Genomic DNA, 13,783 nt, shown 5'->3' with positions numbered 1-13,783 from the left:
ATGGTCAAATTTGAGTTTGAGTCCTCGTACTATGCTCAAAATTTAATATCTTTTAAACATTTATATAATTTAATACCTCAACTTTTATAAAATATAAAGCCTCCTTTACATAACATGAATCTAAGGTTATTTTTTCAAATATTATAAGATAATGATTAAATTTTAATTTTGATCAGATTAACCATGACCAAATTTCGATTTTGATTTTTAACATAATGCGGTACCTTTTAACTTTCACAACGTGATTATACCATATAATGGACATTAGGCAAGAAATCGCTATAAGAACATCAAGGTTAAGTCGAAAAAGTTGAGTAGCATGTTGAAATGTCTCCAATCTTAATTTTTCTTGAGAAGACTCGACTTTACCAACTCTTGACACATGGGATTATTCTTTCACAAATTCAATATATTTTGCAAAGAGATAATTTCTTTATTTCATAGAATCCAAGTTAAAACCCCCTCGTTTAGAAGTTCGAGTGAGCCAAACTTGATTTCAAAATCCAATTGTAGTAGCTTACTAACACATGTCCTAATTTGTAGGGGTGAGGCTTTAACGTCCCTATGCTCTAACGGGGCCGCACATTCGACAAGTGGACAGGCGGAGTAAAGTTTGCGCGTTTACGAAAGCAATCTAATCTTCCTTCCTTTTTCAGCATTCAAAGCGGCAAACTCTCTCACTTTCCTCCTTCCATTCTTGTTTCACAAACAGCCACAGCAATGCCTCCAACACATCAAAGTTCCAGCGCCACCAAAGTGTCCACTTTCTTCTCAGCAACTCTGCTTCTCTGGGTGATCTCTGTTTTCTTCCAAATCCTCTTCAACAAGCGGAGGGACCTCCTTTACATCTTTGCTGGGGGTTGCTTTTACCAATTTGCCAATTGGGTCATTAGGTTTTCCGTCTCTCGTGACCCTCTCTTTGTTAACACCTCTGTTTCTCTCCTTCACTCTGCCGTTACTTCCGTTTCAGGTTCCCCTTCCCTTCACTTTTGCCTTTCTGATTTCATATTTCTGACTTGGGTTTTTGTATCTTTTTTCATTCCTTGATTCTGTTGTCTATTTAGCTTTATTGTCTGCTTAGGTTTCCTTAATCATAGCAGAGATTTGGGGTTTATCTTTTTTGGCTTTTATTGTTTTTTCTTGGGAATTTAGAAGGTCTGAAGTTAGCTATTTTGGACCCATTTTATTGAATTTACTTTTAGGAAACATTATCTATACTATTATCTATATTAGAAATTGGATGTTTTGGACTTAAAGGCCTACATATATATTTTCAAAAACACTGCATTTGAGTTTTACATTTTAAGAGTTAATTTCGTGACTAACATGTAAATTCTAAATTTAAATAAATTAAAAGACACAATTTAAATTGCACAAATTGGAAATTTCAAATATATATATACACATAGGAATGTATGGCTAAGAACATCACTTCAAGCTTAGGTGGTGTTGGATAATCTGTATTGATAACAAACCAATATATATATGTGAATTGAAGATAATCTTCATAGGCTTGTTACTCGATGAAGAGAGGTGCAGCAAGTCGACGCCGAGTAAAGAGCATCTTAACATCTTTAATGAGTAAGCTATACTTCTTAAGGATGAAAGCAAGAGCTCCCATGTGAAGGATAACGTGCTTTAAGATAGTGTATCAACATGGGCTCTGACTATCCATATGCACATTTCATCTTCTCAATCATCATGTTTCCGAGTGGTTTTGTTCCTTGATCGGGTTTCTTAAATTCTGTTTTCTATCTACTTTCTCTGCTGTGGTTTTCATTCTGCTTAATCAATGGTCCTTAACCAGTTTCAAGAGCATGTTTGAGCATAAGGAACTTGTCGAGGGTACTTGGCCATGGGCATACCAGGCTCTTTGCTTTTCGTGTGGTTACTTCGCGTATGATCAGCAGGATATGCTGCAGTACCGACTATATAGTGGCTTTATCCCTTCCATCTTAATCCACCATCTAGTACTCCTTATTTGCTTCACCCTTGCATTGTATCGACATATAACCATCAACTATCTTATTCTCACTCTCATTTGTGAGGTATGTTTCAATTCCTTTTTGGCCAAAAAGTTGAAAGAATTATACAGGTTGCAAATGAAACATAATTTTAGTAGGACGTGTTTATAGTTCAAGATAAATAATTACACTTTTTTAACTTATATGTAGCTTGCAGTGTTGTATGGTAGTCACTAAGATGGGAGTATGGGACATGTCTCAAGGTGCATTGAATTATCAAATATGGAGGATGGACCTAATGAAGCATAATTTCCTTAAGTTTAAAGCTCTAAGCTATACACATTTAAGTAATTGGATTAGGGAAACGGTTAAAATTCAACATGTGGCGGGTATACCGATTTTCATTGGAGAGGCATACATCTTGTTATGTCTTGTTAGGACAGCTTGAATTCGTCTCTTCATATGCATCTGAGTAACATAGGTTGCACATGAGGGATCTTTTTTCGCCCTATCTTTTTAAAGAATTGGGATGAGGTGTGCTTCATTGTTATATTGATGTTTATGATATATGAAAACTGTAGGCAACTTAATTGGTTTTTCTCAAAATCATGTTTAGATTCGGAGAAGTTTTAATTTTTATTAATGGCAATGCTAGCAAGGTTGTTGACGTTGTTTTGGAATGCTAAAAGGTTAACCTTTTGTTCCAACGTTGCAGCTGCATTCCGTCTTTCTACATGTGAGGAAACTGAGGCGGATGGCCGGTGTCTGTGATGCCGAGAGCCGAGTTGTGAAGGTTGAATGGATTCTTAATTGGATCATGTTTGTTTTCACCAGACTCGTATCACACATTCTGATTACCGGAAAGCTAATCAAAGATGCTTCCAAGTTTGAAAAGGGTATCGAATGGCCACTTGCCATGCTCGGAATGGCAGGAATGAATTTGCTTAATGCTTTTCTCGGCATTGACCTCTTCAACGCTTTCAAGAAAGAGAAGAAACCACAGCAGAATAATCCGAAACGCCACGAATGACAGAAAGACTTGGTTCAATCTTAAAGCTATCATTTTGTTTTCCATTGATTTCATACAGGAAGTTCTTTTTCAGTTCAAAATGTGGTATCACTGTAAATTTATGTACAAGAGAAAATATTACATATGTTGACTTTAACATACCCAAACCATGTTTAATGTAAATTACGATGGTAATGGATGTCTTTTACTTTTATGAAAATGTAAATTATGATGGGATATCCAAATTATTATTTCTCACTTAAATATTTATTGTATTTTCTTTTTTACCAACTAAATTTCCATATTAGCGGTTTTAAATATCGAAACCAACAATGATATTCAATTTGTATTAAGATTAATGCAAATAATAAATATTATTTTTATTGTTAAGCAAAAAAAAATTTGAGAAATCATAACTTATTTATGAAATATAAGTTAAAATCGAATCGTTTTTTATTAGATAAAAATAAATATTTCGTATTTAAATTAGTAAAAATAATTTAAAAGTTTAATATAAAAATATTTTTTTTAAATATCATTTTTTATTTACAAGAAAAACTATATTTTTTAAAGATATATTAATGAGCTTAAATCGGATGTAAATTTTTTATGGTACGGGACCAATGTCCTTATTGTGACGTAATGTATTTTTTTGGTTTAATCAATTAATTTTATGTTAGAGAAATGGCATAATAGTTTTTAATTGATATGATAATAAATTTAGGTGAATTTTTATACTTTGAGCTAATTATATTCCAAATTTGCAAAAAAAAAAAAAAGCACTCTTAAAAAACCCCTACTTGTTTGTTTGTTTTTTTTTTTGGGTTATAAATCACGTCAAAAAGGACAGCCATAAACTAATTTTCCATTTTCAACAAAGAGCCTTGTTTTTGCTGTTCTACAAACACCTGCTGTTTTTGGAACTTCCCTTTTTGATTATTCTAAAACTCTGCCCTGAAAAATAGGCGTTAACGTCACTTCTGATTCAGGTTGACACGTTTCTAAGCCGACGACCCAACAGTTAACCCCTCAATTAGAACTTAGAGCTTGGGTTTTTTTCATCTCCATCACCGTCACAGTCATTGTCTGAGCTTTTGATTCTGTGGAAGGAGAAAACCCAATGGAGAAATCGATGTTTATTGGAAATCTCCATCATTCTCTTTCTTCTGCTTCCCAAAGACACGTAACTTACAGGTTTGTTCTTTCTTTCTTTCTTTCTTTCCTTTTGTGGGCCTGAATTTTGATTGCTTCTTTTTGTTGAATTGGATGTTTAAAAATTTTAGTTTTTGATTTCTGTGTTTTGTTTGTTATGTGATAACTCTTTCTGGGTTTGTTGTTGTTTTGTTGATTTATGGAGGAACTTGACTTTGTTAACTGTGTCTAACTGTGTTAATTTGTGTAAAGTTTTTATGTTTTTAGCTTTGTTTCCATTGATTGTAGAGTAAGGGACTGGTTAGATTAACCAAGAGTTAATTATTAACTGTTAATTGGAGTTTGATAAGATTGGTTATTGGGACCACTTGCTGTGACAACGGTGATATACATACACACGTTTATTATCTTCAAAGATCACATAAAAAGTACCTACCTTGTTTTCCTTTTACTAATTTTTTCTGTGTATTTGAATGATTATATCCACTCATGTTTGAATATGTGTCCGAGTCGGAGCAACATAGGTCGGTCAATGAGAATGTTGCAGCAGTAGCAGAATACTTGATCACTGTCAAAATTTATGGATTGGGGAGGCTGGGATTCGGAATTAGCTAACTTTTGTGTGGTTTTCTTTTCTTGGGATAATATTCTGGTTGTTAATGGCCGATAATATTCACCATAAAAACTGTTTATCTTACAGGTATATTAGGATGTTCAAGAACTGATTATCTATGTTGTTTTGCATTTATGGTAACTTCAAATTCTTCAGATACTCTAGTTTGCTTCATGGTCAGTACATATGTAGTTATGAAACGTTTATGGTAACTTTGAATTCTTCAGATTCTCTAGCATGCTTGATAGTTTATAGATATGTGGTAATGAAACATCTGAGGATTCTATTTTTCATCGGTTGCTGAGCTGTTATTTGATTTCTCTACCTTTGGCATCTACTGAAAGTTCTTAATTTTCTATATTTGGTCGGTTACTAAGGCAGGCGATAAACTCCAATGTGCTTGTTGTCATTGTGTTTACTTTTAGTTAGTTGTCGTCCATTTGAGCATCTCAAAGTGGAAACCAAAGTTAATGTTTGTTTCTTTCTTTATGGTTTTTCGATGCGCCAAGTATTACAAACTACGATACCTTACTCGGTGAACGTCCTGATCTTGTAGTATAAGCATCAGATTACACTTGGATTTTTTTTTCTTAACAATGTACACCTGAGGATAAAATGGTGGAAACCATTCTTTTTGCAGTTGTGGTTCTTGTGGGTATGAGCTAAACCTAAGTTCGTCTAGTCGAAACACCGCAACAATTGGCTCTAAATACGGAAAATCAATAAAGAGAGGGATTATATCATTCTTTAGTATAGATGAGAGCAAATTTATGCAAGTTGATGAGTTCCGATGGGGTCCTTACTTTTCGAAGCATTCGTGGGGTTTGTTCCGCCGTAGAACCAAGCTTCTTTGCCGCAAGTGTGGCAACCATATTGGAAATGCTTATGATGATAGAACTTCCGATCACCCTCTTGTATTAGATGGATCGGATTCATTGTCCAGTAATGAAGCTTCTACTCGTAGAAAATTTGATGTTCGAATCCGAGCCCTACAACCTTCATTTGCCGAAGAGCTCGGCACTCCACATTCTATGTGATTCTACTAGAATGCTGTCTTCATCATTCTTGTAATTGCATTATCTACGTGAAGCGTTTTCTTGTCGGATTGTTATTTTCTACAGTGTTTGAGTCCCCCCATTCTCCGTTTCTTTGTCTCGAAGACTCGGTATCATAGAATGGTACTTGTCTGATATGAATACAGTAGCAAGGATAGATATGAGATTTGAAGTATTTAAATCAAACATAAAATATAGTCTCCTCAAAGTACAAACAAAATTTTTATAAATGTAAATTTTGACTTATGAGATTTAATATTTTTATCGGTTTTAGTACATATCGATACTGGTCTGTTTCGATCTGTCATTTAGAAACTATTGCTACTTAAAAAGAACATTTGATATATGTATATAAAAAGTATTTATAGATATCAAATAATAAAATTAAATAAATCTCAAATATAAAATACTAATAAAAAAATAAAGTTTTGGTTGAAGTGATAAAGAAAAGATTTTAAAAATGTTAGGTATAAGTTTGAATTTCACCGTATGTAAATTTAAATTAAAAAAAAATCCATCAATTGTATAAAATATTTTCTAATATGCTTTGCAAATTATTTCATAAATTAAATAATAAATTATCTCATACTATATATATAACAATTCATAATTTAATAAATTTAAAATAATTAATTAATTTAAAATTAATTTTTTTAGTACCAGTTTATACACCATATTCTGGTAAAATCGACACCGACTGGAATTTATACCGGAATAAATAATAAGAGGCATCATCTACAAGTATTATTGTGAGTTGTAGTTTATAAGCCGAAAGCACTCTCCGACGACACAAATTGATATAGTGGGAGTAGTGGACAAAGCTTTTGCGTCCCTTTTCTATACAACAAAGCATAACAAAAAAGGAACTCTTTATTCTTTGGTCTTCTTTGTTAAAGTCCTTATCCAGTCCCTCTTCATCACCTTGGCTCCCTCTACCTTGCTGCCAATGTGGCACACTTTTGGCTTGCTGGACCTCTTCCACTTTCGATGAGTTGGAACAACTGGCCTATCCGCTTTAGCCACCTAAGCAAACCGAGTGGTTTGACCTGTTCTACCACACTTTTATTGACCTCCCTTTGATTCTGGGTCATGGGGGGGGGGGGTTCCAAGACTTGGTGCAGTGCTCAAGTGAGACCTTTGTAACTTCGCCTGTTTCCCGTGAACCAACACCGTCCTCTTCAAACTTGATTGAGATAAAGGAGTCTGCCAAAGTAAAATTTGGAGCATGAAACCGGAATTTAGCCTAATTTTCATACACTTGCCTTTAAGAACCGACATCTAACAAGTTTGGAGGCTGAATTCCGACATCTATGTCGTGATGTCAAACTCGGGATTTAGCTTAATTGATTCATACAGGTCTAAATCCCTAAAAAACTAAAATTATATAGAAGGAAAGCTATCTTTACCTGAGTTTTATATGCTGAAAACATTATTTAGCAAAAAATGACATGAAAAAAAGGCCCCGTAGTGGATTGAGAGTAGAAAAATTGTATGATCTTTCTTGTCTTTATGATTTTTGATACGAATGAAGTGCATGGTCCAACAATTAAATGGTAAATGTACGGGCTTGAACTATGTTGAAATAGGAAAAAGTACCTGCTTGAGGGGTTGAAGCAGCATCATCAGGATCATAAGAAGTTTGAGATTTGGAATGCTTGAACTGAAGACGATTGAGAAGAGAGGTAAAAGCAAAGAAGTTGGGAGATTTGATGTGAGAAACAGGTTGAACATATCTATGGGTGGCAGTGCTAGTGGTTGAAGCTAAGATAAGAAGCCTCTCATTTAAGCACAAAGGGCATACCCCGACACCTTCTTTGGGATGGAAATAAGAGCAGGAACTGTCTTTCATTATCGTTTGGGGTCAAAGAGAGGGAATTTTAACTCTTTCAAGAGAGAAACTGATCAATAGCCTTTTCTTGTGTGCAGAATGTAAGTAAGAATGTCCTATATGATGCAAAAAACATAGTCATATGTGAAAAATGTACCGAGCATAATCTATTAATATATTAAATTTAGGTTAAATTACATAGTTGGTAACCCAACTTTTAAAATGGATTTTATTTTGGAAATTCTTACAATTTGATCATCTAACTTTTGGAACTTTTTTTTAATCACTCAGGTATTATATCTCTAATGGCAGTTAACTGTGCACACCACATCATGTTTAACACTTTCATTTTAATCACCCAATTTTTAAGTTGCTTTCATTTTGGTCACCTAAAAAATATTTTTTTAAGGTATTGATTGAGGTAAAAAAAATTAAAGATTAATGTGAAAAAGCGGTAGAAACTAAACTAATACATAAAAATTGTTATTTTGTACTTTTTTTTCTCATTGTCAAAAAATTTAATTTTTTTAATATTGAAAATTTAAGTTTCAAAACATCAAATTAAATTGAATAAATTATAGAAAATTTTGAATTAAATTGAATAAATTGTAGAAAATTTTGTATCCGTTAATAATGTTAAGCAATTTGTTACTATAATATTAAAATTAATTCATTTAGCGAACAACCTCTTAACCTAATGGCAAGAGCATTATATTATAAGTATAAGATAGTCACAACCCATTCCCCCTCCCCTAGTTATAAAAAGAAAATAATTTAATCTTCTTTTAAATTTTAAAATTTTATTTTATGTTTCCAAATTATCATTAACAAAATCAACTCAAATAACTCATATTTAATAATTATCTATGACATATAATTTTTTTTAGTTATATAATCTCGAATCTTCCATATACTAATGTAAAAGTATAGGAAAAGATACTTGCAATTAATTAAATTAATTGCTTGTTCTACATTTGGGTAAAGATATATATGATAATAAAAAAATTATGAGTTTCATTTGGAATGGAAGATAAAATTAATTAATTTTAAGAATTTTTCTTTACTTTTAGCTTAGCATGGATGATTCAAAATCATATAATCAAAAGGAATTTGTGTTCCGTGGAAAACTATTAAAGACAATATTTTTCATTGACAAATTTTAAAAATAATTTCAAAACATCAAAAAAAATTAAATAAATTATTATTTTTAACCAAAATTAAATAAATTGTTGAAAAAATTTTATCCATTAATAATGTAAACCAATTTGTTACTATCATTTTGAATCTTAATATTTAAAATTGTATATTTCAAAACCCAAATTTAGAATTTTCAGCAATGGGATAAACAAGTACAATTTGAAAAAAAAAATTTGTATTATTTTGTTTATACTATTTTTCACTCTAATCCTTGATTTTTTTATCCCAATCAATATTTTAAAAAGATATTTTATGGATGACCAAAATGAAAGCGACCTAAAAGTTGGGTGACCAGAATGAAAGTGCAAAAATGATGTGGCATTTACAATTAACCACCATTAGAAATTTAATGCTTGGGTGATTAAAATGAAAGCACCTTAAAAGTTGGGTGACCAAATTGTAAGGATTTTATTTTAGGTGACCAAAATAAAAAGTGCTTTAAAAATTGAGTGACCAACTAGGAAGTTTTCCCTTAAATTTATATGCCAATAACCTCTTAGCCTAATGGTAAGAGCCCTATGTTGTAGTTATGAGAGCTTGGGATTGATCCCAAACAACCCTATTCTCCATCATTAACTTTCAATATATATATTAAATTTATATAAATATTTTTAGGTTAAAATATACTATAAATATTTGTAATTTTCAAAAACTAGAAATTTAGTCTTTATACTTTTATTTCATGGAATTTAGTCCCTCTACTTTTAGATTTCAAAATTCAGATTTCAAAATATGCTATGATATTCGTAGCCATGTAACAAAAAAATGACAATCTAGTAGACTTGAATTTATCAAGAAACTTTAAAAGTGTTTATGATTCTTAAAAATTTACGTCAACATTTTAATCAAAAAAAGGTATTTAGACTAAGTAATGATATTAAAAAAGGTGGAGTACCAAATTATATAAAAAAACTAAAGTATAAAAATTAAATTTCAAATTTGAGTATAATACAGGGACAAAATTTGAAAATTGACCATTGCTATATAATCTCAAAAAAAAAAGGTAAAAGGCTATGTATTTAGACACATTTACATCAACATTTTAATCAGAATCAAGTATTTAGACTAATAATGACATCACAAAAATTTATGTATCAAATTATGTCAAATATTACAACATAGTGATCAAATATCAAAATTGAGCATAAAATATAAGGACCAAAATTAAAATTTGACCATCAATAAATTGAAAAAAGAATTAAAAGGTTATATAGTCGAACATGTGTATGTCAACATTTTAATTCGAATAAAGTATCTAGACTACCTATAATATTATAAAAGTTAAAGTACCAAATTATGTTAAAAATAAAATTTAAAATTTCAGCAACTAAAATTGGACCATTCTTTTAAAAATAAAATAAAATAAAATAAAAAAGAGAATGGCTTGAATGTATAGCATGCAGATTTAACATAAGATACATATATAGTATATGAAATTGGAGGTACACATTAAACACGTGAAGGGAAACAATAAAAGTAATAGTCACATGGGGAGAAGCAGGGGGTGTTTCAATTTAGGGTCGGCTTTAAGCCAATTTCACATCATCATAATCCTCTCCGATCTCCTCTTTAATGTGCTTCTTTGTATCGTCTTTTTCCAACTCACTATTTCATACTTTTTTTGACCTAACACGACAACATGATATGAATGCAATATATATAATTTTATTAATTCAAATATTAAAATAAATAATTATATTTATTTTTTAAATATATATAATTGAATTATAATTAAAATTTAATATCTACATTTGAACTATAATTAAAATTTTATGTAAATAACTATACTAAATTATAATTAATTAAATTCATGTGTAATCTACCTAATATAGGAATTAGGGATTAATTGGGCACAATAGGTTTTTTTTATTTGCTTTCTAATTTCAACTCTATATTGAATATGGGTATTTTGCACTTCTATTATTACTATTAATCATTTGAGTTTTAAGGGGTTTTAAAATAATAAATTATATAGTTGGCACATTTTTAAAGGAAATTTTTTTTTAGATTGTTATTAAGACATTTAATTTATTTATTTTTTCTAAAAAATAATATTTCTAGTTATATTTGCTTATTCAAGTTTTTCTTCCTCCTTTCTAATCACTTTTTTTATCTAGTTAAAATGTTAAATAAGTCCTTGGAAAATAATTTTAAAAAAATAATTAATCCCTTATTAAAATGTGCATCTAATTAAACCCTTTGAATCATGATTGGTGACCAATTGACCCCTTGAATTCTTGTTTCTGTTGAAGTCTCTGATGGCCATTAACTATTCATGTTGATAAATGATGACGTGGAGGGCTTAATTAATTAATTAATTAATTAATTATTATTATTATATAATGGCTTAATTGATTATTTAAGTAAAAATATTAAAATTTAAAAAAAATTAATTTTTAAATTTAAAATTCATAAAAAAATTGGAAACTTGTAAATAACTATAAAAGTTATAGAAAATTTGTAAATGTTAAAAAAGTTTTTAGAATAATATTATAATTTTTTTATAAAAATATAGAAAAAATTTATTGAAACATCATTAATATTATAAAATAGTATAAAATTTTAAAAATTATTAAAAATTAAGAAAACTACAAATAAGTTAGAGAAAAATATCAAAATACAAAAATTAATAGAAGTTTATAAAATAAAAATTTATTTAAAAATAGAAAAATAAATTTAGATGTCAATTAAGCTAGTAAAAAGCAAGAAGACTTTAATTGTATAAGACAAGATCTGGAGAAGCAAAGTCATGATTGATCAAAGTTTCTCTGGTATATAATGATGAACATTTGATTAGATAAATCTAAAGATAATGTCAAACTTAATTTATTGATAATGGAAGAGTTAGAAATGTGCTTGTTGTAGACTAATTTTGGCCTGTTTACAATCAAAACCAAATGACCCATTTAAATTGCCCAGACCCAAATATAAATACTCAAAACCCAGTTACAACCAAAACCCAAACTAACCTAAACACTTAAAACCCAACACTAACCCAAAACAGTGAAGCCCGATAGGCCCAAGAATCTAAAAAATTTTGGAAAGCCAGAAACCCTAGGGTTTCTGGCGCCGTTGCCCTATGCGTGCCTGACACTTCTCCACCATGTCGGCCACCATGCCCCGCGCGTGCTGAGCCATCACACACCCCACCGTCCGTGCCCATTCCCTGCAATCAGACAAGACAAAAGCAATAAAAAAATAGGTGAAAAAGGGTTATAAAAACCCAAATCAAAAACGGTAAGAGGGTTCTTTTTTTTTTCTTCCTTTCTTCTTTGTAAAGATCAAAAGGAATCTATAGACTTCAATAAACAGACAATAGTGGTTGTTCAAACAAACAAGGAGTAAACGAAAAGGTTGCATTTTTTTTCTCTTTATTTCTTTCGATTTTTGCATACATATATATATACACATTTCTTTATTTTTTTTATTTAATATAAACATAAAATATAGTACAAAAAATAAGAAAAATAGATTTTTTACCTTTCCGACCACCGTGTACGGTGGCCGGCGCCGGCGAAGGTCTGGTGACGGACCGGTGCCCCCTCTCCCCACCGGAAATCGCTCAGCCCTCTCCCCTCTCTTTTTTTTCCTTTCCCAGCTCCCCAATGATTTTTTTTCTGATTTTTAGGCTATTTATAGCCTCTAAAAATAGCACCGTTTTGGCCTTAAAACTCAGGGCATAAAACGACGTCGTTTTGCCCTGGGTCGGGTCGACCTGACCCGCTCCGACTAGGATCCGCGTGTTTTTTTAATGGAGGGGCTATTTGCACAATCGGCCCCTCTGCTTTTTCATGCATTTACAATTAAGTTTTATATTTTAATTTGGCCCCAGAATTCTTCATAGTTTTCAATTTCGTCCCCCCGTGCTACACTGCGTTTTGGACAACAGGGAATATTGCATTTTTGATCCCCACTGTTTTCTCGCGTGTTCAAATAGGCCCTTTCTCTTCGTTTTCTTTTTAAATCGGCCCCACAACTTTGTTTTTAGTTTAATTTTAATCCTTTCTTCGTTTATTTTCACTTCTTTATCAAATATTCTTGTTATTTTTACATTATTATTATTATATATACATGTTTTAGTATATATGTATATGTATATATTTTTACGTATCGGCTTATTTTATTATTTTATTTCAATATCTTTATTATATTTGTTTTGGTATTTTAATAATATTATTATATTTATTATTATAATAGTATATTTTTTACGTACATAGATTTATATGTATAGTATTTTTGTTATGTTATATTGTTCTTTTTTGTATTTTAATACCATCACTATTATCATTGTTAATATAGTATATGTTTTGTTATATACATATATATTATGTGTATTTTGTATATATTATGTATATTATTATTTTTATTATACATATTACGTATATATTAAATATCGTATTATTCATGTATTTTATTATATATGTATATATCTTTAATATATGTTTATATAAGTATATCTTCATGTAATATTAGTATTATTATTAACGTTAATACACCTTTAACATCGTAATTATGTGTGTACATATTATGTAAATGTTTTAATATTATATTATATGTATGTTTTATATATTATGAACATGTGTTTTCAATATTATTAGTTATATTTTGTATATACTACTCTATGTACATATTTCCATATTACCCCATGTATATATATATTTTAAATTCTATTATATGTATATGTTTATTTTTTATCATATTGTATATATTTTTACACATTTTACATATAGTATTATTTTCGTATATCATTATATTTATTACTATACCTTTGATTTTCACTATTATCACTTATCTTAATAATATTATGTTTATATTTCTCACGTATGCCGCGTATATACATTTTTCAATGTCCATTTTATTCATGTATATATTATGTATATATTTTAACATTGCAAGTTATATTTTTATTATAGTATATACTTCTAACACTATTTTATTCGTGTATATATATATTATTTTACGTAC

At 30.1% G+C, this 13,783-nt stretch overlaps 3 protein-coding genes across 6 annotated transcripts; 2 read left to right on the top strand and 1 right to left on the bottom strand.

The window, feature by feature from the left end:
- Positions 1-486: 486 nt before the first annotated feature.
- On the top strand, positions 487-3,193 carry LOC121229048 (TLC domain-containing protein 2). Of its 3 annotated transcripts, none has more exons than XM_041112188.1 (3): positions 487-970; positions 1,808-2,048; positions 2,680-3,193. In XM_041112188.1, the coding sequence occupies exons 2-3, from the start codon at positions 1,818-1,820 to the stop codon at positions 2,992-2,994; spliced, it is 546 nt and encodes a 181-aa protein (XP_040968122.1). In that variant the 5' UTR covers positions 487-970; positions 1,808-1,817; the 3' UTR covers positions 2,995-3,193. The 3 variants fall into 3 exon arrangements, with proteins under 3 accessions (XP_040968122.1, XP_040968121.1, XP_040968120.1); XM_041112187.1 differs by having other exon boundaries at positions 556-1,732; XM_041112186.1 differs by having other exon boundaries at positions 561-970; positions 1,512-2,048.
- A 485-nt stretch (positions 3,194-3,678) lies between these two features.
- LOC107905222 (uncharacterized protein At4g08330, chloroplastic) lies at positions 3,679-6,001 on the top strand. Of its 2 annotated transcripts, none has more exons than XM_016831817.2 (2): positions 3,679-4,167; positions 5,379-6,001. In XM_016831817.2, the coding sequence occupies exons 1-2, from the start codon at positions 4,094-4,096 to the stop codon at positions 5,773-5,775; spliced, it is 471 nt and encodes a 156-aa protein (XP_016687306.2). In that variant the 5' UTR covers positions 3,679-4,093; the 3' UTR covers positions 5,776-6,001. The 2 variants fall into 2 exon arrangements, with proteins under 2 accessions (XP_016687306.2, XP_016687307.2); XM_016831818.2 differs by lacking the exon at positions 3,679-4,167 and adding an exon at positions 4,199-4,825.
- Positions 6,002-6,529: 528 nt separating this feature from the next.
- LOC121229047 (uncharacterized) lies at positions 6,530-7,810 on the bottom strand. The gene is made up of 2 exons (XM_041112185.1): positions 7,390-7,810; positions 6,530-6,996 (listed from the first exon to the last, which is right to left on the bottom strand). Exons 1-2 carry the CDS (start codon positions 7,640-7,642, stop codon positions 6,881-6,883), a joined length of 369 nt encoding a protein of 122 aa, XP_040968119.1. The 5' UTR covers positions 7,643-7,810; the 3' UTR covers positions 6,530-6,880.
- Positions 7,811-13,783: the final 5,973 nt, after the last annotated feature.

The sequence above is a fragment of the Gossypium hirsutum genome, chromosome A05 (genome assembly GCF_007990345.1).
Source record: "Gossypium hirsutum isolate 1008001.06 chromosome A05, Gossypium_hirsutum_v2.1, whole genome shotgun sequence".
NCBI classification, from domain to species: Eukaryota; Viridiplantae; Streptophyta; class Magnoliopsida; order Malvales; family Malvaceae; genus Gossypium; species Gossypium hirsutum.
Note: the sequence above shows the minus strand (reverse complement) of the source record. Positions and strands in the feature narration are given on the sequence as shown.